Consider the following 26,675-nt stretch of genomic DNA (forward strand, 5'->3'; position numbering starts at 1 on the left):
AAATCCAGAACCAATCAGTTATATTCCAATCCTACACAATAGAAACAAATCCCCCCCAACACACATACACGCACTGTTTGTGAAGAAATTAAGAATTTCTTTGAAAGCTTTTTCAGCACCTGTCCCTGCATAAAAAAAGGCTTAAGGAAAGGTCACCAATTTCTTATTGGATTTGGAAGTACTTAGAAGTAAGTAGCAAAAGTTCCCACTGCTTTCCAGTGTCTCAAAAGCCCACCAGAAAGGCAGGATCCCATCCTTCTAGCTTCTCAGTGCAGAAATCCCTAATACGTTCCAGTAAGTTTCAAAAAACGACACTTGGAAGCAGAAACAGCTAATGTGGATCCTCAGAGGGGTCACTGTTCCTATAATAAGGTTTCTGTACTTCTGTCAGCTATGCAATTCAAATTTTCTGCACTGCTATCAAGCAGCCTGGCAGTTTACCTCTGAGTAAACAGGTATTTTGCTTATGGCATTTGTACTTTAGCGCAACAAGCAAGCACTCGCCCTCTAAATAAGTTAAGACATTCGTAATATTAAAACTTGATAGGTGTTCTTAACAAGAAATTCATAATAGTAGCATCACACATACATTCCACAAATACTTATGATATTTGCACAACCACTTGGCTTTGCAGTTCTTGTCTTCTTAAACTGATGGGAGACCGAAACTGACCCACATATATCCCCAATAAAAAAGAACAATATTGTCGGAGTACTGAAAAACTCAGCCAAATGGGAAAATGCAATGAAAATAATATTGGCCTTCATGCAAAGAAGTAACAATTTGTTTGTACTATGCACAAAATGTATACTACATTCTTTTAGTTAAATTATTGCTAAGCAATTTTAAACGGTTGCATTACAATATTATTCTAAAATATTTGCTTCTACTACCCTACTTCTACATGTTCTCTATTATCCTCCCCTCCTCTCCCCACAAGATTTAAGGGCATGTGAAATAGTTCAGATGGAATTTGCATGTTATGAAACTTATCACCTTTGAAATAATGTTTGGGTTTAAATTCTCCAGTGAATCAAAAAGAATGCTTCACACTTCCTTGTTACACAGCATTTGTTTTAGCTTTCCATAGCTCTCCCCAAAACCAACCAAGGAAGATAAAACACAGAAATCTAATACTCTTGTGCACTTCTTTGCACTAAATTATCTGTACAGTAAGCCAAAAAATAGTTTATGGTTATAATTAGCACACCTGTTTCCTCCATTAACATGCAAATGCATTTTCTTGTTCAGAGGCTGCATGAGAGATTTCCCAGTCCTTGTAAAATATCACATTAAATCCATATAACTTACTCAAGTTTGTTTTCAAGGTGCACAAGGCAGGCACTATCTTTCAACACTTAGAAGTCCAACAATAAGCTTTTTTTTATCAAGTTTAGCTGACTTGTCCTTTCCAGAACTAAGGTGTATTGTTTTACCCAAGCTAACAGGAATGCTTTGCAAGGTGAATTACTATTCCACCAGCACAGCATACCATACTCACATTCCTCTCTCTCTGCCAAGGGTTGCTAACTTATCTTCGCTTTCCAAACTGAGCTTTTTTCTCTTCCCCCAATCTTTTAATAATCATTCCCCACTGCCAAAAAAAGGTGAATGGCAACACAGGCGCAGCTTTCAGGGCACTGACAATAATTCTTCCCAGTTTCCACACCTCACAGAAAACTGAAGCCTGCTAAGGAATAAGGAGCAGGTAACCCAGCTGAATTTGCAACCAAGTTTCGGGTCCTCATATTTTGTACTTTTCCAGCAAGGCGCACAATACAACTGCTAAGCTTGTAAGCCGCCCTGAGTCTTCGGAGAAGGGCAGGATATAAATGGAATTAAAATTAAAAAAAATAAATAAAATAAAACTAACTGTATGCACGTTTATCCAGAAACTCAGCGTCTTTATTAGGAGACTCTCTCCTCTAAAGTTCAGCCAGACTTGCCATTCCCGGTCAAAAACACCGCCAAGGCAGAGGAGACGGCTCCTGGCCCTCCCAAGGGCGGCAGGTCAGCGTCTCTCCCAGGTCCATCAATCCCCAAATCTGCCCCAGGTGAAGCACCGATCTCTTAGCCCAGGGGTCTTCAAACTTGGCCCTTTTATGACTTGTGGACTTCAACTCCCAGAATTCCTCAGCCAGCGAAGCTGGCTGAGGAATTCTGGGAGTTGAAGTCCACAAGTCATAAAAGGGCCAAGTTTGAAGACCCCTGTCTTAGCCAGGTCAGGTTTTTTTTTATTGTTTTAAGGAAGGGGGGGGGAGAGCAGCAAGAGGTGGGAGGAACAGTAAGAGCCACTTTACTACCTGTTGGAACTTCGCGGATCTGCTCAACCGGATTCGCCTTTGGCCTCTCGGCGACACACACAAAAAAAACAAAACTTCCCTTTTGGAAAAAAACCAGGAAGGAGAGCGGGCGCTGGCTTACCTGCCAAGAGCCACGTCGCTCGAGGCCGAGCAGGTCTGACCGTCCATTTCTCTTCAAGACCGACCGTAAGCTCCAGGTCCGAAGTCCGGCGGAGGGCGGAACGCAAAACTACGCCTACTCCCCTGCAGGGCGCGAAGGAAAGCGCCTGGGGTCTCAGCTCCAAGGCGGCCGCCTGCCCGCTCCCCGCCTCACCTGTCCGGAGCTGCCGGCGGCGGCGGCGGCGGCCGAAAGCTTAGACTTTGGCGGGGCTGCTGCGGCTGCTGGAGGTGGCGGTGTTGGTTTCCCGCCGTTTCGGCGTCCCCGAAAGGAGACTCCACATTCTCCCTTCCCCTCCTGCCCCCTTTCTCCCAAGTGGCGAGGCGCTTCTTGACGCCGGTTGCCCAAGCTGAGGCTCTTCTGGTCCTTCCGCGGAGCTCAGCGGGAGCCGGGCACAGCGCGCCTCCGAGGGGATGGGAGGCCGCTTTGAAAACCACACCTTGGAAAACTTCGCCGGGAAGGGAGGCGGGGAGAGTGACGGCGGAGAATAATAATAATACTAATAATAATAAAGCCGGCAACGCGGCGCTTTCCCGGCTGCAAACGCCAGAGGGAAACCGTGCGCTTTCCTGCCGAGCGAGAGCAGCGCTGCCGGGGGAGCGCTCCACCGTGGTCTCTTCTTCCCAGGGTTTTGTGTCTGTGTGTGTGTGTGTGTATGTGGTGGTGGGGTTGGGAGGGCGGCGGGAGAGTAAAGGCTCCCTGTCTCTTCTTCCAAGGGTTGTGTGTGTGTGTGTGTGTGGTGGGGGGGTTGGGAGGGCGGCGGGAAAGCAAAGGCTCCCTGTCTCTTCTTCCCAGGGTTGTGTGTGTGTGTGTGTGTGTGTGGTGTGTGTGTGTGTGTGGTGGGGGGGTTGGGAGGGCGGCGGGAAAGCAAAGGCTCCCTGTCTCTTCTTCCCAGGGTTGTGTGTGTGTGTGTGTGTGTGGTGTGTGTGTGTGTGTGGTGGGGGGGTTGGGAGGGCGGCGGGAAAGCAAAGGCTCCCTGTCTCTTCTTCCCAGGGTTGTGTGTGTGTGTGTGGTGTGTGTGTGGGGGGGTGGGGGGTTGGGAGGGCGGCGGGAGAGTAAAGGCTCCCTGTCTCTTCTTCCAAGGGTTCTCTGTGTGTGTGTGTGTGTGTGTGTGTGTGTGTGTGTGTGTGTGTGGTGGGTTGGGAGGGCGGCGGGAGAGTTAAAGGCTCCCTGTCTCTTCTTCCAAGGGTTGTGTGTGTGTGGGGGGGGGGATTGGGAGGGCGGCGGGAGAGTTAAAGGCTCCCTGTCTCTTCTTCCAAGGGTTGTGTGTGTGTTTGTGTGTGTGTGTGTGTGTGTGGTGGGGGGTTGGGAGGGCGGAGGGAGAGTAAAGGCTCCCTGTCTCTTCTTCCAAGGGTGTGTGTGTGTGTGTGTGTGGTGGGGGGGTTGGGAGAGTAAAGGCTCCCTGTCTCTTCTTCCAAGGGTTGTGTGTGTGTGTGTGTGTGTGTGTGTGGTGGGGGGGTTGGGAGGGCGGCGGGAAAGTAAAGGCTCCCTGTCTCTTCTTCCAAGGGTTGTGTGTGTGTGTGTGTGTGGGGGGGGGGGGGGGGGGGGGGGGGTTGGGAGGGCGGCGGGAGAGTAAAGGCTCCCTGTCTCTTCTTCCAAGGGTTTTGTGGGGGGGGGGTGGTTGGGGAGGGCGGCGGGAGAGTTAAAGTCTCCCTGGTTGCTTCCCGGTTTCCCTTTCTGCGACCTGCCCGCCTTCCTCGAGCTGCTTTTCGCCCGGCGAAGCGCTGGAGCAGCTGTTTCCGCCAGAGGCTGCAGCTGCCCCCTTTCCCGCCGCCGGGGACGGAGAGAGGGGAGGAAAAAGGGCGCGCGGGCACGCGACAGAGAGAGCCGGCCTGAGAAAGAGCCCCTACAGGTGGTCGTCGGAAGAGGTTAATCCCGTGATCGTTTTCGCACGGCCCTTTCCAAATCCCCCCCCCCCGCTCCCTGCGCGGGCCACCCTCCTGTTTAACCTCTTGTTCCTTCCCGGCTTCGGCTGTCTGGGAAGAAGCGGCTTGGCCTCCTCGGCAGCGGGTTGCCGCCTTTCAGGACGTACCGGGCTGAAGGTGCCACGGCCCGCTTTCCGCTGCCAGGAACGGGGGGGGCCGCCACACCCCCCACCCCCCACCCCGCGAGTAGGTTTGTTTTTTATTTATTTTATTTATTTTTTGCTGCAAAGCCTTAACGGTACCGGCTTCGCTCGATTTGGTAGTTTCGTTCGAGAGATGGAAAGCCGGAAGGAGGGTTGCCTCTTCTTCCCTTCAACGCCCCAAAGCCAATTTTGGATCTCTGATAAACTTGGGTCTTTCTATCTTGCGCGATTTTAGTTTTTCGGAATTAGGAGGGGGGGAAAAATCGTAGATGCCTCTGAACAGACTGTCTCTAGAAAAAAAGCAGATGTACTTTCTCTCGGCCCTAGGAAAGCAAGGACGAGTCACTTTTAGAAAATCTTTGCCAAGAAAATTGCCCGGACTTGTCCAGAGAATCGCCAGGAGTCTAGAGTGATTTGAAGGCGTATATATACTGCTCAAAAAAATAAACGGAACAGAAAATAAGACATCCTACCATTAAATACAGTACATTGTGTTGTTTAAGTGTTCCCTTTATTTTTTAGCAATACACACACACACACACACACACACACACACACTTGCTAGCCCCAAACACGGGACAAAGGGTATGGCTGACTGACTGATGAGAACAAATGAGTTTGAAATGGCCATATTAGTCTCCCTTTAATTCTTTGTTAGCAATCCTAAAAATTTACACACGCACACACATATACACACACACACATATATATACACACACACAGAGAGAGAGAGAGAGACAGAACTGATGGTTGTATTCTAATAGGCACGCTAAATACCATTGGGGAAGAGGGGGGAATCTCTTAAGCCTCTCAAAGTTTTAGGGCCTTTCCCTTGTTACTCCTAATCATGCTGCAAACGTACCCTAGCAACATTTTTTTTTCTCATGGCCTCTTGACATAGCTGTCAGCTCATCCCCCATCCCTTGAGACACAGGGTTAAGCCTTCATTATCTGTACTTACGCTTAAAGTAGTGTTTGGGAACTTATTCTGACCCTCAGAGAGTTCAAAGTCTATGAAGTATTGTCTCCCATTTTCCTCACTGTCCTGACAAGAACAGCAGACAAGAGAGGCAGAACAGAGATCACAGGTTTCCTGTTTTCTGGCAAGTGAAAGATGGATAAAGAACACTTCATCTCAGCACTGGGAAACAGCTGTCAAAAAGTAGGTCCTGTGGACTTCACTGGACTACCTGCATAAAAAGCACAACAGGATCTGTTAACCAGCATTAGCAATGCCAAAATTATCATAACAAGTGACTTGGAGTACAGACAGTCCTCGATTTACAACAGTTCATTTAGTAGCCATTTGAAATTAAAACAGCAGGGGGGAAAGTGACACATGACCATTTTTCACACTTATGAACGTTGTAGCCTCCCCATGGTCACATGATTTGCGTTCGAATGCTTGACAACTGAATCACATGTATGACAGTTGCAATGTCCCGGAGTCATGTGATCCTCCTTTGCAACCTTCTGATAAGCAGTGGGGAGGCCAAATTCACTTAACAACCAATTTAACAACTGCAGTGATTCATTTAACAAATGTGTCAAGAAAGATTGTAAAATGGGGCAAAACTCACAACAAATTTCTCATTTAGCAACATAAATTTCGGGCTCAATTGTGGTCATAAGTTCAAGACAACTTGCATACACACATTTTAAAAAGCTGAAAATTTTAAAATGTACAGAAGCCCTGCCTGTGCAGAATGGCACAGGTCAATCCCAAGAATTTCTGAATCAGGTTTACATGGTAGTAAATTTGTCAAAAGCAATTGGTGCATCTTACAACTCATTTTTTAATTATAACTTAATCACATTTAACTTAATTTTACACAAGTAACATTCTATTGTAGAGTTGCATTTTTATTAAACGAATGAACATGGCTAAAAATGATGTTAGATCAGCTTTGCATTTAGTCAGCTGAAGTATGATTAAATGAGACTAGTACAATATCATACAAAATGGCTAATTGTCTGGATATTGCATAACTCCTTTAAAAAAATTAAAACTCAACCTAATCTCATCTTGAAAGTTCAGTCATTACTTTTAGAATAAATAAGTCTTTGTTCAAATTATATTTATAGTATGAATTACATAATAAAAGGAAACTGGCAAATAATTATTTTTATTACGCTTGTTGGTATTTCAACTTGCTATTTGGTAACAGACATGAATGGAGTAGAATTTTCCACTGTGCAGGATAAATCAACATAAGGAAAGCCCTGCATTATTAAGTGTTCCCTCTATAAATTGTTTTTTTTTCTGAAGTTCCTAGCTAAGACATCAGCCTTCCCCCCCCCCCCGCCCCCCAATCTTAGATTGGCTCTGTCTCTACCGGCCTTTAGGAAGGTAGCAATAGCAATAGCACTTAGATTTATGTACTGCTTCATAGTGCTTTACAGCACTCTTTAAGTGGTTTACAGAATCAGCATATTGTCCCCAACAATCTGGGTCCCCATTTTACTGATCTCCAAAGGATGGAAGGCTGAGTCAACCTTGAGCCCCATCAGGATCGAACTCCTGCCAGTGGGCAGAGTCAGCCTGCAATACTGCATTCTAACCACTGTGCCATTGCACCTCCTAAAGTCCCTAAAGACATGGCTGTATGACCATGCTTAGTGTCAGGCTTGTCTCAACTCAGACATTTAGGAAAGAAAGAGCCTCAAGTCCATTGTTTGAAGTGAAAAATTCTTTTACTGAAGTTAAGTGGTTACAGCAAAAACAAAGCTGGATCTGAGTATTCCTGCCTAAAGGTTTAGTTTTCCCCCCTTTTCTCAGCCCTCCCCCCTTGACGAGTCCATCAGTGTCCAATAGCCTTCGTTTCTGATGTTTTGGGAATGGCCTTGAGGTTTAGCATCTCTCTGGTATAGTTTCGCATTTCATTCTGTCCTTGATCAGCCGGTCTACCAATAGTGGGGAGTTTTTACACTGGCTTTGTAAAGGCGTTTGATGCAAGGATGGACTTTGGTCACTGCCCATGGTTATTCTTGTGTTTTAAGTGGTTTCTGATGTTTTATATGTTTCTATATTCATTTTTAACCTTTCAGATTACCGTTTTAACTGTTACAAGCCCCTCAGAGGCAGCTAGGTGAAATGGGCAGCCCTATAAATCAATCAATAAATGCATACATTATTCAGTGTAGGTGTTTTCTGGAAAGTTACAGCCTGATTTCAAGTTTACTTATTTATTAATCAAATATATAAGGCTGTCCCTCACACCGAAAGTGAGTCTGGGCAGCATACAACATTTCAGTAAAGCAAATTATTGCTGGACACATTCGGTTGTGCAGACCCAGTGCCTAGATCAAGATGAAAATGTCAGAATTTCCATTGGAATTTTGTTCTCTGATAGAATAAGAAGAGGGGGTGGTGGTGGTTTCTACAGCTGTATTAGATAAACAGTCCTGGAAATAACAAATGGGATGAGTGGGAATGAAAATTAGCTATATGGTGACCAATAGCTGTACTGAAACTACTTTATATTGAAGAAAAATGTATTAAAGTTGCTTATTTGGATTCCTCTGTCTTTCAGAGCAGAATTAAATAGCGTGCCCAGACTTACTGTGATTACTTAAACCTGTTTTAATTGGAAAAGTCACTTTTTTTTGTCCCAGAGGGAAGAACTTTTTAATGAAAGTTTCATGTGTATGTGATTCTTGCTCATCTCAGTGATGAAATGGCTGAAGAACATATTTTATGAGTATCCTATCTTTTGTTGTACAGTCTGTTGCACAAGAGAAATTATCATAATATCTTTTGTAGAACTTTTACAGATCAGAAAGCAGAGCCGTCCACAGGACATGCAGAGAGACTGAAAGATGGGTAAGAAGTAGAGAACGAAGCCGCCTTACAACTATAAAAAGTCAAAGTCACTTTCCCAAGAAATTCTCAGTCACCCTGAGAGTTAAATAGTTTATTGAAAGCCCTTCCTGTCAGCAGGAAGAATATGATGCAGGTTATTATACGAGTATAATATAGAGGAAAAGCTTGTAATACATGTCTACAGTACTATGATGTGTTGCCTGCCCTGCTTCATATGCTTTTTTTAAAACTCCCACAAGAGAAGTCACATTAGCATTATTCCTTTTAATCATTTGATGATGAAATATCCATATTTGCAATAGTGGTGAATTATCCATATGCCAAGCTGTGAGGAAATTCACAATGTATACAGGAGAACATCCTTGTCAACTGTGACAATTGAAAGTTCATTGTACAGTATACAAGTAGTCCTTGACATACAAAAACAATTGAGATGAGAATTTCTCCTGCTAAGCAAGGTGGTTAAATGAATCACATCTGATTTTACAACTTTTATTGCCATGGAAGTTAAGTGAATCATGTGGTCCTTAAATGAATCCTGCTTTGCTTGTCTGAAGCCAGCTGGGAAGGTTGCAAATGGTGATCAAGTAACCTGGATAAATTCATTCCGGTTACCAGATGCCCATGTGATATGTGGTTGCTGGGATGGTCATAAGTTGGAGGACTAGTTATAAGTCAGGGGTTTTTTTGCTGCTGTATCTTCAAAGTTGCTAATCAAATGGTTGTAAGTTGAGAACTACCTGTATATATGATTTTGTTTTCTTTCCCAGAGACACAGGAAGGCTTCTGGATTGCAGGCACAATGGATGTCAGTTTTCGTTAAAGTCTTTAAAAATTCATTTGCATTTTTCTATAATTGCAGGAAATATGGGACACATGATAAATCTGAAAAGTGATCCAGGGGGGTTCTCTTCCTTTATGACTTGTTTCAGTCAGTGTTAGTGGATGCTGTAAGGCTCAATGCTCTTGCCCTTTCTGTTTAATAAAACTGCTGGGTACAGTCATCCAGTGGTTTGAGATCAGGTATCATCAGCATATCCAATTATACAGCTGATGTGAAAAGGCAGCGGAACAGGCAGCGACAGCCATGCCTTATTATGTCCATGTGACCCCACTGTTCCACAAAAGCTGTACTGGTTACAGGCTGGCTTCTGAATGCAATTCAGGATGCTGGTTATCGCTTACAAAGCCCTTCATGGCATAAAAGCTTGACTATTTGGGAGACTGCCTGTCTCCCATTGTTTGTCTTCCTCCAGAGAGATTGGGCAGAGCAGGTGTCTTTTGACTCCTATTTGAAATAAGCAGTTCATATTAATGAGCCAGTATAATAGTGAAGATGCTGGCCTAGAAACCAGGAGACAATGAGTTCTAGTTCTCCCATAGGCAGGAAAGCCTGATGCAGGGTGTTGTGGGGAAAATAGGAACCAAAAGTGTTAGGTATGTTCAGTGATTTGGGTCACATATAAAAAAGGTGAACTAAAAATTGAAGAACAATAATAATGGAGATTGAAACTTAACATTAAGAAAACCAAGATTATGGCATCCGGCCCTCTCAATTCCTGCCAAATAGATGGGGAAGAAATGGAGGTAGTGACAGATTTTATTTTCCTGGGCTCCAAGATCACTGCAGATGGGGACTGCAGCGAAGAAATTAAAAGATGCTTGCCCCTGGGGAGGAAAGCCATGGCAAACCTAGACAGCACACTAAAAAGCAGAGACATCACCCTGCCAACAAAAGTGCGTATAGTCAAGGCTGTGGTCTTCCCAGCTGCAATGTATGGCTGTGAAAGTTGGACCATAAGAAAGGCTGAGTGCCAAAGAATTGAGGCCTTTGAACTGTGGTGCTGGAGAAGACTCCTGCGAGTCCCTTGGACTGCAAGGCGATCAAACCGGTCAGTCCTAGAGGAGATCAACCCTGACTGTTCTTTAGATGGCCAGATCCTGTAAGTTGAAACTCAAATACTTTGGCCACCTAATGAAAAGGAAGGACTCACTGGAGAAGAGCCTAATGCTGGGAAAGGTTGAGGGCAAGAGAAGAAAAGGACGACAGAGAATGAGGTGGGTGGATGGAGTCACTGAAGCAGTAGGCGTGAGCTTAAATGGACTCCAGAAGATGGTAGAGGACAGGAAGGCAACTAACAACAACAACAACAATAATGGAGACAGCAAAATAGAAGAGAAAGAACTGGAGAAAAATCACAAAATGCAAAGACCTGCAAACAGAAGTGGAATGAATGTAACAGAAGGAAGCAAAAATATTACAATAGCAGTAGGCACCTAGGATACAATCCCAAAACATCTGGACACCATAGGCATCGACATCATAGGGCACTGAACAAATCACCACCAATAAATTGCAAAAGGAGATTTGAACAGCTTGCATCCTGCAATGATATATGTAATACTATTAAGCAATAACATCTGCCTGAGATCCTTGGAAAGGACTCAAAATGCCAAATCCAGTCTAAACTAGGTATGTGACCAACCAGAATAGTAATAAATTCTCAAACAGTATTGAATTGAAGAAATGGTGCACGATATCTACCCAGGGAGGTAAGAGATTTACCTATTTACAAGAAGTATATGGTTGCAGTTATTGTAATTAAAGATGATGCAGCCAATTATTGAATGTAATACTGAAACATCATATATTGGAGGACTTTGTTGATTAAGTAACTGATCTTTGAAGTTATTTGTCCCCTAGAAATCTACTGATTTTGTCAATGTAGTGGCAAAATTATGCAATAATTCAGCAAATCCAAAAGAAGCAAAAACATTTTCCCCCAGAACCATATACGAATGCATTGTGTCATATTCAGATGAAATAAGCTAGGATGTAATGCAGAGTTTTTCAAATTTGGCAACTTTGAAAAACTCTGCATTACATCCTAGCTTATTTCATCTGAATGTGACACAATGCTGAGGAATTCTGGGAGTTGAAGTCCACACACCTTAAAGTTGGCAAATTTGAAAAACACTATTAATGCAGGATTAAAAGGACCAAATTTCCTTTTAGGAAATTAAGGAGGTAGTGATTTAAAATGCTTTTGCATTGTATCGTATATCTTTTCTTTGTCCCGATTTTAATTTGAAAGAAATTATTTGAAGGATAATGCTAATAGATCTGTTATGACATTATGACACTTATCCTATGATCTCTATCACAGTAGTAAATCAGCAGATTATAGCAGAACAGAAACTCTTTGTTTTCAGTTATCTGTGCATACAAGTTTTTTTGCGTCTGACTGCCAGCTGTAATGTTTCAGGCTGGTTTAAGAAGTGGATTTGATGCCATCTGCTGAATCATTTATTAATTTCAACTATGTGTAGTTCAGGCATAAAGGGATAAAATGCAAAGATTTCATTCAGGTTTTCAACTTTCTTTAGAAATCTAACTATATTTTATTTTTGTGAGAAGCTGATACATATTCTTCAGGCAAACAAACAGTATAGTATCACTTTGATGAATATGTACATGCAAGAACATGCCACAGAAAGTATTGTCATGAGCCAATAGTTTTAGTGGCACACTTTTTTTATTTTAATCATTCACCCATTGTACTGTAGCCATTTAATTTGGTGTCACAAATATTTCATCAAGATGATGATGATGCATCTCTTACTTATTTGTTGTTGTTAGTTGCGAAGTCGTGTCCGACCCATCGCGACCCTATGGACAATGTTCCTCCAGGCCTTCCTGTCCTCTACCATCTTCTGGAGTCCATCTAAGCTCACGCCTACTGCTTCAGTGACTCCATCCAGCCACCTCATTCTCTGCCGTCCCCTTCTTCTATTGTCCTCAACCTTTCCCAGCATTAGGCTCTTCTCCAGTGAGTCCTTCCTTCTCATTAGGTGGCCAAAGTATTTGAGTTTTAGCTTCAGGATCTGGCCTTCTAAAGAGCAGTCAGGGTTGATCTCCTCTAGGACTGACCGGTTTGATCGCCTTGCAGTCCAAGGGACTCGCAGGAGTCTTCTCCAGCACCATAGTTCAAAGGCTTCAATTCTTTGGCGCTCAGCCTTTCTTATGGTCCAGCTTTCTTCATGTCTTTTACTCAAATGATTTGCAAAAGAATGGATGGTGACATCAAAGGTCCATTTCAAATTGCTATCATGTAGTTAATCCTGTTTAGTCAGTGGCAAGACTTATTGGGTAGCTAGTTGGTATTCTAAAGAGCAACTGAACCAAAAGTCCACAAGGACTGTTGCGTAGGTGTATTTTGGCTTCTAGAAAGTTAAATAGACATTGCACGGAATCAAATTTTGTTGATACTACTACAACTTCTGAAGTGCTGTGCAAATCATCTTGCCATGGGACTTACCATCAAACTCATATGTCCTTGTGGAAATTAGTATGACACTGTGATCAGGGTATGCAGCTCTCTTGCAGAGCATTTATAAATCAGCTAATGCTCATAAATAATCAACTACATGAGTAATTGCTTATTTTTGTGTTCTGAATCTGCTTCAAAAAATAACTATGTAGAAAAATCAAATGTATGCTGCTGCTGTCTTCTACCAGTATTTTTAAACATACACCTTTATGAAAATTTCAGTTCTAGAAACAAAGTTACACCAAGCCACAAATTGAAACCCAAGTAGAAATATTTGCATGGCTTCTCCTTTATTCCTTAAAATGCTTGAAGGAAAAAAAAAACTGCCTAAAAGGTTACACAATGCCCAATTCTATTAGTCAAAGACTAAAATTACAGTTTTGTACTTCTTATCTGATTATAATCACGTAAGTCGTAGCCATATGATAATCCTTATTCTAAGAAGAGTTTCTACCATCTAGAAATTATTTCTCAAAACACAGTAGCTCTACAGTAGTAGTTAGTTGGCTTCCTCAATGTTGTTCAGATAAATAATTTTCTCCTATTTTCATGTCAGGCAGGGTGATGCGGAATGGACTGTGATCCTCTAGATTAGGGATGGGGAATTGTGGCCCTTTTATGACTTGTGGCCTTCAACTCCCAGCATGGTTGGCTCAGGAATTCTGGGAGTTGAGTCCCACAAATCATAAAAGGGCCATAGTTCCCCATGCTTGCTCTAGATGTTATGCGTTAGTTCACATCATCTATTGGCCGTGCTGGCTGTCATCTTCCAAATTCTCTAGACTGTCACAAGCATTTATGCATCAGGTTTGATTCATACACACATTTGGCAATTCCCAGTGGCTGGTTCTCTTATTGCCCAATGGTCCCGTTTGTTTCTTCAGTTTTGAACTATTGCATTATTATGAGCACAATCAGTTCTTACTTCCACTTATTTTTCAGCAAAGTTTGCTTGCTGTGTTCTTCCTGATTGCAAGTCATGTTACAGGATTATATTTTCCTACTCAGAAGTAAGATCCATACATGAAAGATTGCAAATTGCTTCATTATCTAAAGATTGCATCTAATATTTCTTCAAAAAATGACATAATTTGCTTTCATTACTGATTAATCCTTTCCTTTTCATAACCAGTGTTTTATGTGTGTGTGTGTGTGCGCGCACACACACACACACACACACACACACACACGGACACAGTATATATGACAGGAAAATCTATAAAAAGGATGTAGTCTTATAGACATTTATCCAGTGGTGGGATTCAAATATGTGAACAACCAGTTCTCTGGGTGGATGCCGCTTCCGGAAGTCCATTCTGGGCCTGGGCAACAAAAAAATTAGCTACCGGTTCTGCCGAAGTGGTGCAAACCGGCTGAATCCCACCGCTGCATTTATCTGAGAAGAGTTTTATTGAACTAGTGAAATAGGAATCATATTTTGGAATAGGATTATATTAGACAGTGTATTCCCATCACAATAGAAATTAGCAGAAAAGGGGCAATTAAGAGATCTAACTCTTTAAACCTCTAATAAGAGTGAGCAATAATACTTTATTCCTACTTAAAGATGTAATAGCCCAGAAAAATATTAGGATTTTGGTGGTGCTAAAATGTGTTTTACTCCAGATCTCACTTCATAAAATATAATCATATATGAGATCAGGAAAACAGCTTAAAACACCAAAGAGGAAATATATATATGGCATCCATTTAAATAAACAGAATATAGCAATTCCCCAAAAAGCTTAAAGTTTGGAAACTACCTAAAACTTTGAAAGTAAATCCAATATAGAACTGTATTAGTTGCAATTCTTAACTGCAATCATACAAAATGGTGTTCTATAAAATATATAAATAATTGCCAATGTTATTTTTCTCTCCCAAACTATGCAGATGTGTTATTTTTTGTTAAAAGAACTGTGACTAACATGCTGCACCAAAATCATCTTTAATCCAGAGCAGCTTATTCATGTTTGCAAATTTAATTCTAATGCTTTTAATGGTCATCAAATCTATAAATGGCAAGGAAGGTTTTGTTGCTTTTTTTTAAATTTGACCAGTAAATTTTTATTTAGTAATAAACAGCACTAATTTATTCCTCTCCTCTGACGTTTGAATTTTCACTTTTTCATTGCTGTTTTAATTCTTACATTAATGATAAAAATATTCTATCATGCAGGTGATTTATCAATACTGCAAACAATCCAAGGGAAAGATATATAAGTCACTATATCTTTATCTATTTTACTGTGATACAACAAAGGCAATCTTTAATTAAGTAACCGGGGGAAAATAAAATTTCCTGCATAGTCCTTGGTGTTCTCTGACATTGGTTGTTTCATTATCCAGCTACGTAACATCAGGTTACTTATTTGGGTAATGAAACATCTCCAAGCAAATAACTAAGCTCAGAGAACACCAAGGGCTCCACAGCTCAGCTCTGAGCTACAAATATTTTACTCCAGAAGTGTCAAACTGGCAGCCTGCAGGCCAGATGCCTCACACACAAGCCACGCCCACCCCGGCTCCACAAAGGCAAAAAATGTCATGATACGTCATGATACATCACATGATGTGATTAAGCTTGACACCCGTGTTCTACTCTATTGGAATATTTTATGTCAAAGTCAACTGATAGACCTTTCTTTGCAACAGTACAGAGGTAGATTGCATTGCCTCCTTCTGGGATGTTTCCAATTTTCCAGTTTAGTCCTGGGATTCCCTGAAGATATATCCAAGCCAAGTTAAGGGAATTTAGGTCCTTCCACCTGCTTAGACTTGAAGCAACAACTACTCTTGCTAATCTGGACATTATTCTTCTCACTATTACATTTAATTGTGTATCCATTATTATATGATATGCAGTAATACAGAGAATTATTATTGGAATTGTTAACTAGTAAGCATACAAGATGCTATTAGCAGCAATATGCATTTCTTACTGTTGTTCGGATCTGTTGAGAATTCTCAACTATTTGAGAGTTCAATTCCCAGTACAGAGTTTGAACCCCATAAAAAAAATCTGGTTACTTGCACCTGACAATTTCCAATAACGATGAAACAACCATGCAGTGCCCAGTGGTGGTCAATATGTCTGAAAAATATCACATTGGAGATTGATTGACTGATTGATGTTGTGATGTCAAATTGTTGTGAACCTTTAGTGATCTCATAGATAGGGACAGACTGTCATGGAGGAAATCTAACTTGGTCTTTCGCATCTTCCAAATGTACACTCTTAATTTCTGTAACTGATCTGTGTTGCTGCTGGCCGTCCTCTTTCTTTCCACCTTTCCCAGCATTAAGAGCCTTCTCCAGAGAGCTAAGTCTTTGCATAATGTGTCCAAGATAGGATAATTTAAACCTGGTCTTCCGTGACTCAAGTAAGAACTTTGGGTCGATTCGTTAACATTCCACTGGTTTGTTTACTCGGTTGTTCACAGTATTCTAAATTGTCATCTCCAACAACACAGGATATACCCTATGTAAAAATAGAGAAATAAAAGTCATGTAAAACCCTGTACTGGGGGGACATGACATGAACATCTGCTTTTGCCCTACTCTGGAAACTTAAAAAAACATGGACTGTATATATAATTCCGAGAGCCTTGGGGGATACCAGGTTAGAGAAAGTTATGGATGCTCTACCTGAGAAGTCAGTCTTCATCCAACTGATCACAGAGCTTTCAGGCTGCCTGCCTGACTTGTCATCCTCCAGATCAAAATTAGTGTACCAAGAATGTAGGATGATTGACTTACTTGAGCTTTACCATAAGGCTCCTAGTTTTGCTGACCAATAAATGCCCCCAGGCTATTTCACAATTTCAGTATCCTCTTTTGCAGTCCTTGGTATTTATTTACTTATGGAAAGCATTTATATGGCCCATCCTACCATAAATATTAAAAATTGGTGACATGATTTCTTGCCATTTTGAGATAGGTAATACACACCAAAATAATATGAGCCGATAGATAGATAGATAGATAGATAGATAGATAGATAGATAGATGATAGATAGATAGATTGCTCTCTGAACTAAGCAATTTTATACATTTACTCAGAAGTAATTTCCATTTATTTAAATCATGGTCTACATGGTGCTGGCCTAAAGAGTATCCGAACACTATAGCTCAGGCATGTCCAAAGTCCGGCCCGCGGGCCATTTGCGGCCCGCGGGGTGGTTTAATCCGGCCCTCTAACAGCCCTCCCTGCTCTGTGCAAATGCGGCCCTCCCTTCTGATTGAGGGTGGCAAGCAGAAGACTGTCTGCCGCAGGAGGGCGGTGAGAGGGCCGCATCCTGACGTCACTGCCCAAACTTGGAAGACGAGCGGCGCAGGCGCGGGGCGGGCCTGGCGGGACTCACTGCCCTACTACAAGTGCATCAAGTTCGCGCTCTCGCCGTCCTCCGTCTCCTCCTTTCCCGGAGGTAAAGCTAACAACTGCGGCTGCTTGCTGCTGCTGCTCCTCCTCCTGCTGTATTGACTCTCTGCTACCCATTCCGAGAGGTGCGTGCGCACCTCCCCAAACCTGCCGACGTTTGGGGAGGTTTGGGGAGGTGCGCGCTGGGGAAAAGGCCAGGAGAGAAGGGGGTCCGGGCTGGGGGGGAGGGATGGGGTGGGGGAGAAGGAGGCTTCCCGGGCTGGGGGGGAAAGCAGAAGCGAGGGATCAGGACTCCTCCCGCTTGGCTGCTGCCGCCGCCGCCACCACTCCTACGGCCGCCGCCTGCTCTCTTGGCTGGTTGCTTTCCGCTTCTCTCCCCCACCGCCTGCCCTCCTTCCTGCCTTCCTCCCCTCCGCCTCGCCTTCCCCGCTCCCGCGTTTTCCCTCTCCCCGCCTCGGATTCGGGGTGATTCCCCGGGAGAGGGCGATGGGATTCCGGTGAGCTTTCAAGCCTTCTCGGCGGTCTCCGGCACGGCTCAGGAAGCGTTTCTGCGCCGCCCGGCCGGAGCCTTTACCTCCTTCCCTCCCCCAAGCAAGGCGTCCTTTTTCAAGTTGCAAAACCAAGCGGGGTGAAGCGGGCTGTCGGGAAAGACATTCAGGAGGGTCCCCCTGGAGAGGAGCGGGAGCGGGAGAAGGAGGAGGAGGAGGAGGGAAAGGAGGAGGAGGTGATCGACTCGCCCAACCCAGTCCGGGCTGGCCAGCCCCGTAACGTCCGAACTCGCACTGCGGGCGGAGAGGCAGGAAGCCGAGAGGAAGAATACTCGCGGCGGGGACGAGCGCGATCCAGCAGCAACACCCCGGGTCAGGCCCCGGTGGCGGAGGAGGCAGTGGCGGCGGCGGAGGCGGCCACAGCACCGGCAGCCTTCCTAGCAGCGGCGGCGACAGAGACAGAGGCGGCGGCGGTGGAGGAGGAGGAGGCGGCGGCGGCTGCAGAGGCAGCTTCCTGGCGGTCTTCTTCCTCTCGGCTTCCTGCCTCTCCGCCCGCGGTGCGAGCTCGGACGTTACGGGGCTGGCCGGCCCGGACTGGGTTGGGCGAGTCGATCACCTCCTCCTCCTCCTTTCCCTCCTCCTCCTTCTCCCGCTCCTCTCCAGGGGGACCCTCCTGAATGTCTTTCCCGACAGCCCGCTTCACCCCGCTTGGTTTTGCAACTTGAAAAAGGATGCCTTGCTTGGGGGAGGGAAGGAGGCAAAGGCTCCGACCGGGCGGCGCAGAAACGCTTCCTGAGCCGTGCCGGAGACCACCAAGAAGGCTTGAAAGCTCACCAGAATCCCATCGCCCTCTCCCGGGGAATCACCCCGAATCCGAGGCGGGGAGAGGGAAAACGCGGGAGCGGGGAAGGCGAGGCGGAGGGGAGGAAGGCAGGAAGGAGGGCAGGCGGGGGGAGAGAAGCGGAAAGCAACCAGCCAAGAGAGCAGGCGGCGGTGGCCGTAGGAGCAGCGGCGGTGGCAGCAGCCAAGCGGGAGGAGTCCTGATCCCTCGCTTCTGCTTTTCCCCCCCAGCCCGGGAAGCCTCCTTCTCCCCCACCCCATCCTTCCTCCCCCCTCGTCTCGCGGCCTTTTCCCCGGCGCGCACCTCCCCAAACCTCCCCAAACGTCGGCAGGTCTCCGGACGGCGGCGGCTTGGAGAGGTGCGCGTGCACCTCCGCCCTTCGGAAAGGTGCGCGCGCACCTCTCGGAACGGGTGGTGCCACTCTCCATTTGGAGAGGTGCGCACGCACCACTGCCCGTTCGAAGAGGTGCGCGCGCACCGGGCGGTTGGGAGCCGCAGGAGACGGCTCAAAGAGCCGCATGTGGCTCCGGAGCCGCGGGTTGCCAACATAGTGAAAACTCAGCTGCCAGTTGATCTTAATGTTATAAAATGAAAAGTATGCCATTTGCAATTAACTTGGCATAAAATAATTCATTTGCATTTAATTGCAATTGTTCAAAGAATGTTCGGAAAAATGTTCGGCCCTCCAGCATGTTCACTTCATCCAATCTGGCCCTCTTTGAAAAAAGTTTGGACACCCCTGCTATAGCTGGTGCAGAATGCAGCAGCACATGCATATAAATTTGTTTCTAGGAGAACCCTCTACTCTGCTCTGGTTACCAGTCTGTTTCTGGGTCCAATTCAAAGGACTAGTTTTAACCTTTAAAGCTCTACATGGCATGGGCTTGGGTTATCTGAGGGATTACCTCTCCCTCATTCCACAAGATCCAGAAGAGAGAAGGAATACTGCAGGTCCCATTGTCCCTGAAATCATCAGAAGATATTTTACTTATCAATATGTTTAAGGTTTTATACCCATTGTTACTGATTTCACCAATCCTCTAATGAAAACTTGCTAGACACCAACTCTTCTAGATACCACCAGGTTGATCTGGCAGTTCCCAATCAAAGCATTTTATTTCATTTCCAGCTTTGTCTTGCAACTTGTTAAAAATATAGGAAAACATTTTTAGAATAGCTTTTGGCAGGCAGGGAGTATAGAGCTGTGATAACAATTTTAGGAGAAGATGCCAAGTGACTGTGGTTTTCTCATTCTAATCATTGCCACAATAAAATAGTTTAAATTGTTGTATTAGGGCTGGTAGAGTCCAGAGTTAAAAACTCTCACCTTAGGAAGCTCTCACAAGGTGATGCAGGGATAGTAAGACATAGCTGAAAGATTTATGTGTTTTCTCTTGAACTTTTTTGAGGAAACAGAAAATATCCATTAAACAAACAAGTGGATTAATTTAACTGCCAACTGATTTCACAAGAATTGGTTACATAACAAATCAATGTTCAACATTAGTGTCAAAGGCCTTTTCTCCTCCAAAGGGATTTTTTTTTTTGACAGGGGCAGCCATTTTAGAAAATTGGCTGCTGAAATGACTGGTGCATTTTAGATAATTGATGATGTACATTGCTGAAACCAGAAATGAGGAAAAACAAATAATCTTAATGCAATAAGTAACAGCTGTGAAACCATAACCCATGCCAATCCTGCCCTTCGGTTATTTAATGAATGCGTTAGCAGTGTTTTCCTCTCTGTGAGCACAGGCATTCTCCCTGAAGTATATTTTAGTGACGAAAACAGTATTGAAAAGATGCAGCCTTGTGTCCACAGCAGATCTGTTCATGGCAAGAAGCTTTTCAGGAGGAATCAAGCATATTTCCACCTCACATTACTTCGATGGGAATCATAAGCCAATCAGCTGCTCTGGTCGAAAGCTATTTTATGGATCTACTTAGGGGTTCAACATTTTCCTTTCCTGACTTGATGACACTTATGTATCAGTGCAGCATGTTGCTTGATGTTGACCCGATGTCTGGTTTCCTCTTTTCTATCCACCATAACTTTGGAAGAGCAGCAAATGTCAGTTAAATATCTCTTAAGGAAAAATTTTAATTGGAAAATGGGAATCAATGACAATTTTTTAAAAATCTAATATCTTTCAGAGGTAGGATAAAATTGATTAATTTTCAGGCAGGTCATGGAAGTGATGATACAGCAGAGGTAGGTACTTCTGTTGTTTCTTTCTCAAGCAGTTTTCCTGGCTGTTTCTTCCCCACACTCTCCCCATGATACAATATCATTTTACAAGGCATTTTGATGCCTCTAACCAGCCAACTCTTGTAGTGGAGGGAAACCTCCATAGAAAACCCTAATATTCTACCCATGCCCATACCAAGAGCCTTGGTGGAGCAGTGGGCTAATGCCTCCTTAAGTAACACCAGCTGCCTGCAATTAGTGCAGGTTTGAGTCCCACCAGGCTCAAGGTTGACTCAGCCTTCCATCCTTCTGAGGTAGGTAAAATGAGGACCCAGATTGTTGGGGGCAATTAAGCTGACTTTGTAATAATGCCGCTTGGGGGGGGAGGGCGAAAGCTCTAATAAGCAGGCATATACATAGAATGAAGGCTATTGCTAAGCACATTGATTTGTGCTTTAAATTGTAAGCCACCCTGAGTCTTCGGAGAAGGGCGGGATATAAATGGGATTAAAATAAATAAAATAAATAATACTCACCAGCCTAGCAAGTTAGGCTTACACATCAGGATAAGCCATGGTTAGCTTCAGTCAAGGATTGTTAAATACGTCACAGGGTCTTGGTTCCATGCCACATCTAAAATTGGCTTATTTGGTTCCTGTTTACTTCATTCGGTTGCTTCAGACTCTTTGTGATCTGATGGAGAACAATTCAACCAAACTGTATAATTGTCACTGTTCATTTGCGTTTTCATAAACCTGTGCTAGGGACATTGGTGAAAAAGTCTGATCATCTTTTGCATCTTTTAGTGCCTTCAATTTTTTTTTTTTGACCAATATGAGGGTCTTTTCAAAAGACTCAGACTGTCGTATTGTGTTTCCAGTATAACATTTAAGCTTTAGCTTCATTAGTAGGGGCTCTAGTAAACTAAAGCAGCAAATTCTTGATCAAAGTAGTCCTGCTACTTCCTGCTTTTCTGAGTTTTGGTTGAGAAGTTCCACAAAATTTAAAAACATTCACCTTACTTGCATAGCTGCTGCATTTTTAGAGTCTCGGTGGGTTCCAACAACAAGAATCCTTTTCTCAGATCTGGTTTCTTTTTATTTTAACATTTTCCCCATACTATCACACCTCATCTCAGCATCAGGTAGTCAATATTTTAATTGTCAGATTTTATACCCTTTGTCTTAGGCCACGGGTCTGCAACCTGCGGCTCCAGAGCCGCATCCGGCTCTTTCAGCCGTCTCCTGCGGCTCCCAGTCCTCTGCCATGTGCAGTCCAAAAAAAAAAAGTGGGACTAAAAAAGTTCAACCAATCAATTCAAATATGCAGGGTAGGTGCATATCTCACCTTGGCTCCACTCTTCAGTCAAACCTTGTTCTGCACATGTGCACATGTACGCGCATGCGCACACATTTTTTGTGGCTCCCAGTTTTTCCTTTTGTGAGGGAACCGGTTCCGAGTGGCTCTTTCACTGTTTCAGGTTCCTGACCCCTGTCTTAGGCCATCATTTACAGAATAAGCAACGTATCTCATTTCACATAGAATATAGACAGTCATATAGTTTGGGACGCGGTGGCTCAGTGGGTTAGGACGCTGATCTTGTCGATCAGAAGGTTGGCAGTTTGGCGGGTCGAATCCCGAGTGCCGCATAACAGAGTGAGCGCCTGTTACTCGTCCCAGCTTCTGCCAACCTAGCAGTTCGAAAGCACGTAAAAATGCAAGTAGAAAAATAGGGACCACTACGGTGGGAAGGTAACAGCGTTCCGTGCGCCTTTGGTGTCTAGTCATGCTGGCCACATGACCACGGAGATGTCCTCGGACAAGCGCTGGCTCTTCGGCTTTGAAACGGAGATGAGCACCGGCCCCTAGAGTCGGAACGACTAGCACGCATGTGCGGGGGAACCTTTACCTTTACCTTTTATAGTTTGGCTAATGGAATATGACATCTCTCAGCTCCATCGGTCGCCCCGGTTCTACCCCGAATTAAGGGATTACGGGGTCGTAAAAAGAGAGTTTAATGGAATAAAACATCTGGATTCATATGGATGTTAATCCAAGCAAACCACAGTATGGCTTATTGTAAACCAGCCAACATCTTGACTTGGTGTATACAACAGGGAATTAAAATATAGGTCCATACATCCTCACGGAAGCAAAGCCATCTCCAGCATCAGAATAACCTAATAACACTAAGAAAGAGCAGTGCATTTCAAGACACTAAGAAAATCATCTCCACAGAATCTGACTGAAATCTGTGATGTCTTTGGTAAGTTGTTTAAACTGTATGTTGCATGTTAGCAATTGCCTACCCTCGGTTAAGACATATACAATCTCCTCAATGTATTTGAGGATTGTTTTGGATTCCCCCTCTTTAGGATGTTTAGCATTGTTATCACATAACTCCTCCTCAGCTTCAGGTTTGTTGAAGAAACACCTCGAGCTGAAGAACTTCATCCAAGGAGAGGACTAAACGAATGCAAAGGTTCCCTGTAGTCATAAATCGGCTGAAACCAATTTTCTTGTAATCCTTCCTTTACCCACACTTTCCAGGATCTGCTGTTTCTTCGCTCTTTCTTCCCATGCTTTACCCTCATGGTATATGAGGCCAGAATAATATCTGTAGTAAACAGTGTTATTTGAGCAATTACTGTGACCCATTTTTCACTCTCCGTAGCAATAAACATTACCAACATTAATGGACTGGACTGGAATGGAACAGAACAGAATAGAATAGACTTTTTATTGTCACTTTAAATGTACACTAATCAGCATACATTAACATGAAATTTCATTGCATTAAGCTCTCAAAAAAATACCACTGTGCATATCCCCACATACACACACATATATGACACAGAGAAACATCACAGTCTAGCTCGAATATATACATATGCATGACGGAAAAACAGAATTCACTTTTGTTCCTGCATTCTTTTGGGAATATGGCCCTTGATATTCAGTTTAAAGTCCTTTGGCCCAAAAAATGTTGTGTATCCCACAGATACAGCATTGCTGAGTTAATATTTACCATATGAACAAAATTTCTTACTAGGATTTGCTTGGCATGGTTACATATTTCTTGCAGATCTGGATGAGAGCTGTAGGTTAGAAGTCATCTTCATTGTACCTAATTGATCGATGCGGTCTTTCCATGCCAGATAAGAATGTTGCCAAACTGAGACAATTCTTGTGTGGATTTGTAAATAGCCTCATATAACACATCAGTCTAAGCTTCAGCTGCCCATGGGAACAATACAAAACTACAGAGAGATTAAAAAAGAACTGAGTTCACATTGATCTTTGTTATGCTTGACCTATAGCAGGGAAGCACAACCCTCATGATTCTACTTAATCTTTTCCTGGCCTTCAGTATTATTGATCATGGAATCCTTCTGGATTACCTGCAAGGATTGGATCAAAGGCACTATGTTGGGGGAAGTTCAAGCCATTTGGCCCTCCATTGTGGGGTGTCATATTGTTCAATGTTTTCTTCTGTAACCTTTACATCAGACATGTCAAACACAAGGCCCGGGGGCCGGATCCGGCCCGCGAAGTGGTTTCATGCAGCCCGCAAAGCCATCCTGGAAACAGTGAGGGAAGGGCCCCCACTGCCTGGGCCCTGGCCCAGAGACCCTCCTTCCGCCAGAGACCCTCAGATCTGTCCCACTCCTGCCCAGGCCCCCATAGGCACCCTTGATGCGAACGATGTAGAGCTGGCCACGCCCACCCAATAGGCCATATGCACTCTAGCCACGTCCACCCAGTAGGCCACGCCCACCCTGGCCATACCCACCCAACCCCCTGAGGGCAACTGCAATGCTGATGCGGCCCTCAATGAAATTGAGTTTGACACCCCTGCTTTACATAAAGCCAAGGGCTGAGGTAATCTGCCAACACAGGCAGGTATCCTTAACATTCTGCTGATACTCAATTTGTCATCTCCAATGCAGGCAGAACCGTGATGCTCTGAAGGCCTTGCCCTGGTGCCTGGAAGTTATTATGATCTGGAAAGGGATAAGCAGGCTTAAATCTAAATGAATCAAAGTCAGAATGTCTAGCTTGGGGATGGGGGAGTGTAATAATAGGATAATAAATTAACTAGTCAAGCTACTCTTTCATGCCACCCAAAACCTGCTGCCTCAGTCAGACTAATGGCAGAGATGTCTCCACTGATGGGAGGAAGAAAAAAAAACTACAAATAGATTTTGATGATGAACTGCAGACTAGATTTCATAAGCTATCCACCCCTGCCATAAACCTTTGTAAGTGAATACATTCAGTGTGTTAAGCACAATCAAATTAATTGCATCAAGGTTTAGTATCATGCAAACCCCAGGGATTTGTCTTCTGTTCCATCACAAATAACACATTTGGTCCAACGAATTGAAGCAGGCTATAGAAAACATTCTGTGTATTATTAATTAGTGATTACATGGCCATTGCCATATAATTATTTAAAACGTTACCAGGAATATAATTTAACTAGAAGTATTGATACGCTCTCTCATAGTCTGCCATCAAGCATCTGTGAGTAATACTTTGCAAAGTGAAACCATTTGTATGTGTTTTCTCGACTGATGATAAAGCGTAATCCTAAAATGGATGTATGCTCAGAGACAGAGCAGTTAGAAGAGATATGCAATAATAATTAAACATTGCCCTTTAAATGCACAGGAGTATGAAATACACCTAGAAAGATAAAAGCTTAGTAGGTTCCTCAAGTAATATAGATGAGATTCATAAAATAAAATTTCTAGGAACTATACTCTGACATTTATTACTGCTTGGTTTTAATAAGTGAGTCATCAGTGGTTTGTTTATTTGTTTGTTGTTGAGCAGTTGCCAAGACTCCAGCAATTAATGTTAACCTTAAGAGAATAAAGTCATTCTTTCTCTCTCTCTCTCTCACCCCCGTCTGTGCGGTAGGTGGAATGTAGCACTATGCCGCTCCTACTATGTACTGGATTATACATGCAAGAATTAACAAATGGGTGATTCGTTCTTTTTGCTTCTCTTCTTCTTCCTTTTTACAACATGCATTTATGAAATATTGGAGATTGAATAGTTTAAAAGACAGTACATGGAACTGGTAGAATTCAACCCATCTTGAAGTTTATGGAAAATCATTACAAAACATTAGCTAATTTTACCTAAACTGTATCTCACCTTTCCACAGTAGGAAAGGAAAGCAGTACCAGCATATTTTTTTCCCAATGGACTGTATTTACTAATACATAATTGTCTGGTGGTGAATAACACATATTCTGCATGCCATGTAGTTCTGCAAAGCTATGAACGGACATCTATGCAAGATGAAATGGGTATAGGCAGGAGAGTTTGTTTTAGAGATTTTAGTTTATGCAACATATGAAAAATTCCTGCATGAGCGCATCTAAGGAGATTTGACAAGGAACTATTCTCAAAACATGACATGATTCTCAAAACAAGAGATATTGTACTCAGATGGAAAAATACCAAGAGGCATGAGAAAAGTTAACAAGGTGGGACTAGCCAAATCTTGTCAGAAGTTATAAAAGCATTGTTGAGTCATTCCATAGCAGAAGATGTCATGCAATGTGAATTTCCTGCAATAAATCTTCTGGAATTTAAGCACCTGGCCTGGTAAAAGGTGATTAGATGTGGGCATGTGTGTACGCTAGAGAGCGAAGTGCTGAGTTCAGAAAGTGAGGAATAATATTTGCAAATCTACATTTGCTTCTCTGTATCTTGAGTTTCCAGATAAATAAAAACAAGTAGCATTGATAGTGTTATAAAGACCTTTTTTTTACAATATTTCATGTTGATACTGTCAGCTATCACACATAGGACTGGTTAGAACATAGGTTTTTAACCATGGTTTGATGAATAAGCCATAGTTGGCTGGATTCAACCATAAAATACAAATTTATGCCAAAAGCAAAGCCAAAATCACATAAATCACATTGGGTCATTTCTTCTATGTTCATGTGTATACAATATGTGAACTCAACCATTGGCTTTGTGTGTATATATATATATATATATATATATATATATATATATATATATATATATATATATATATATATATATATATATATATATATATATAGTC

At 43.3% G+C, this 26,675-nt stretch overlaps 1 protein-coding gene and 1 long non-coding RNA gene across 7 annotated transcripts in view; one reads left to right on the forward strand and one right to left on the reverse strand.

The window, feature by feature from the left end:
• COBLL1 (cordon-bleu WH2 repeat protein like 1) overlaps positions 1–2,886 on the reverse strand; it is a 124,539-nt gene extending 121,653 nt beyond the window's left edge. For 4 of the 6 annotated variants that reach the window (XM_083365438.1, XM_083365439.1, XM_083365441.1 and 1 more), the window contains exon 1: positions 2,426–2,886. In XM_083365438.1, coding sequence (XP_083221564.1) covers positions 2,426–2,472 — 47 coding nt within the window. In that variant the 5' untranslated portion in view covers positions 2,473–2,886. Of the gene's footprint in view, positions 1–589; positions 746–1,312; positions 2,047–2,425 lie in introns of those variants that run through there. The other 2 variants (XM_083365440.1, XM_083365444.1) reach the window with 2 other exon arrangements.
• Positions 2,887–4,147: 1,261 nt separating this feature from the next.
• Positions 4,148–26,675, forward strand: part of LOC310642217 — a 62,810-nt gene continuing 40,282 nt past the window's right edge. The window contains exon 1 of the long non-coding RNA XR_014492851.1: positions 4,148–4,329. This is a non-coding gene — a long non-coding RNA (uncharacterized lncRNA). The remainder of the gene's footprint in view (positions 4,330–26,675) is intronic.

The sequence above is a fragment of the Vipera ursinii genome (assembly GCF_947247035.1).
Source record: "Vipera ursinii genome assembly, chromosome: 1".
NCBI lineage: Eukaryota > Metazoa > Chordata > Lepidosauria > Squamata > Viperidae > Vipera > Vipera ursinii.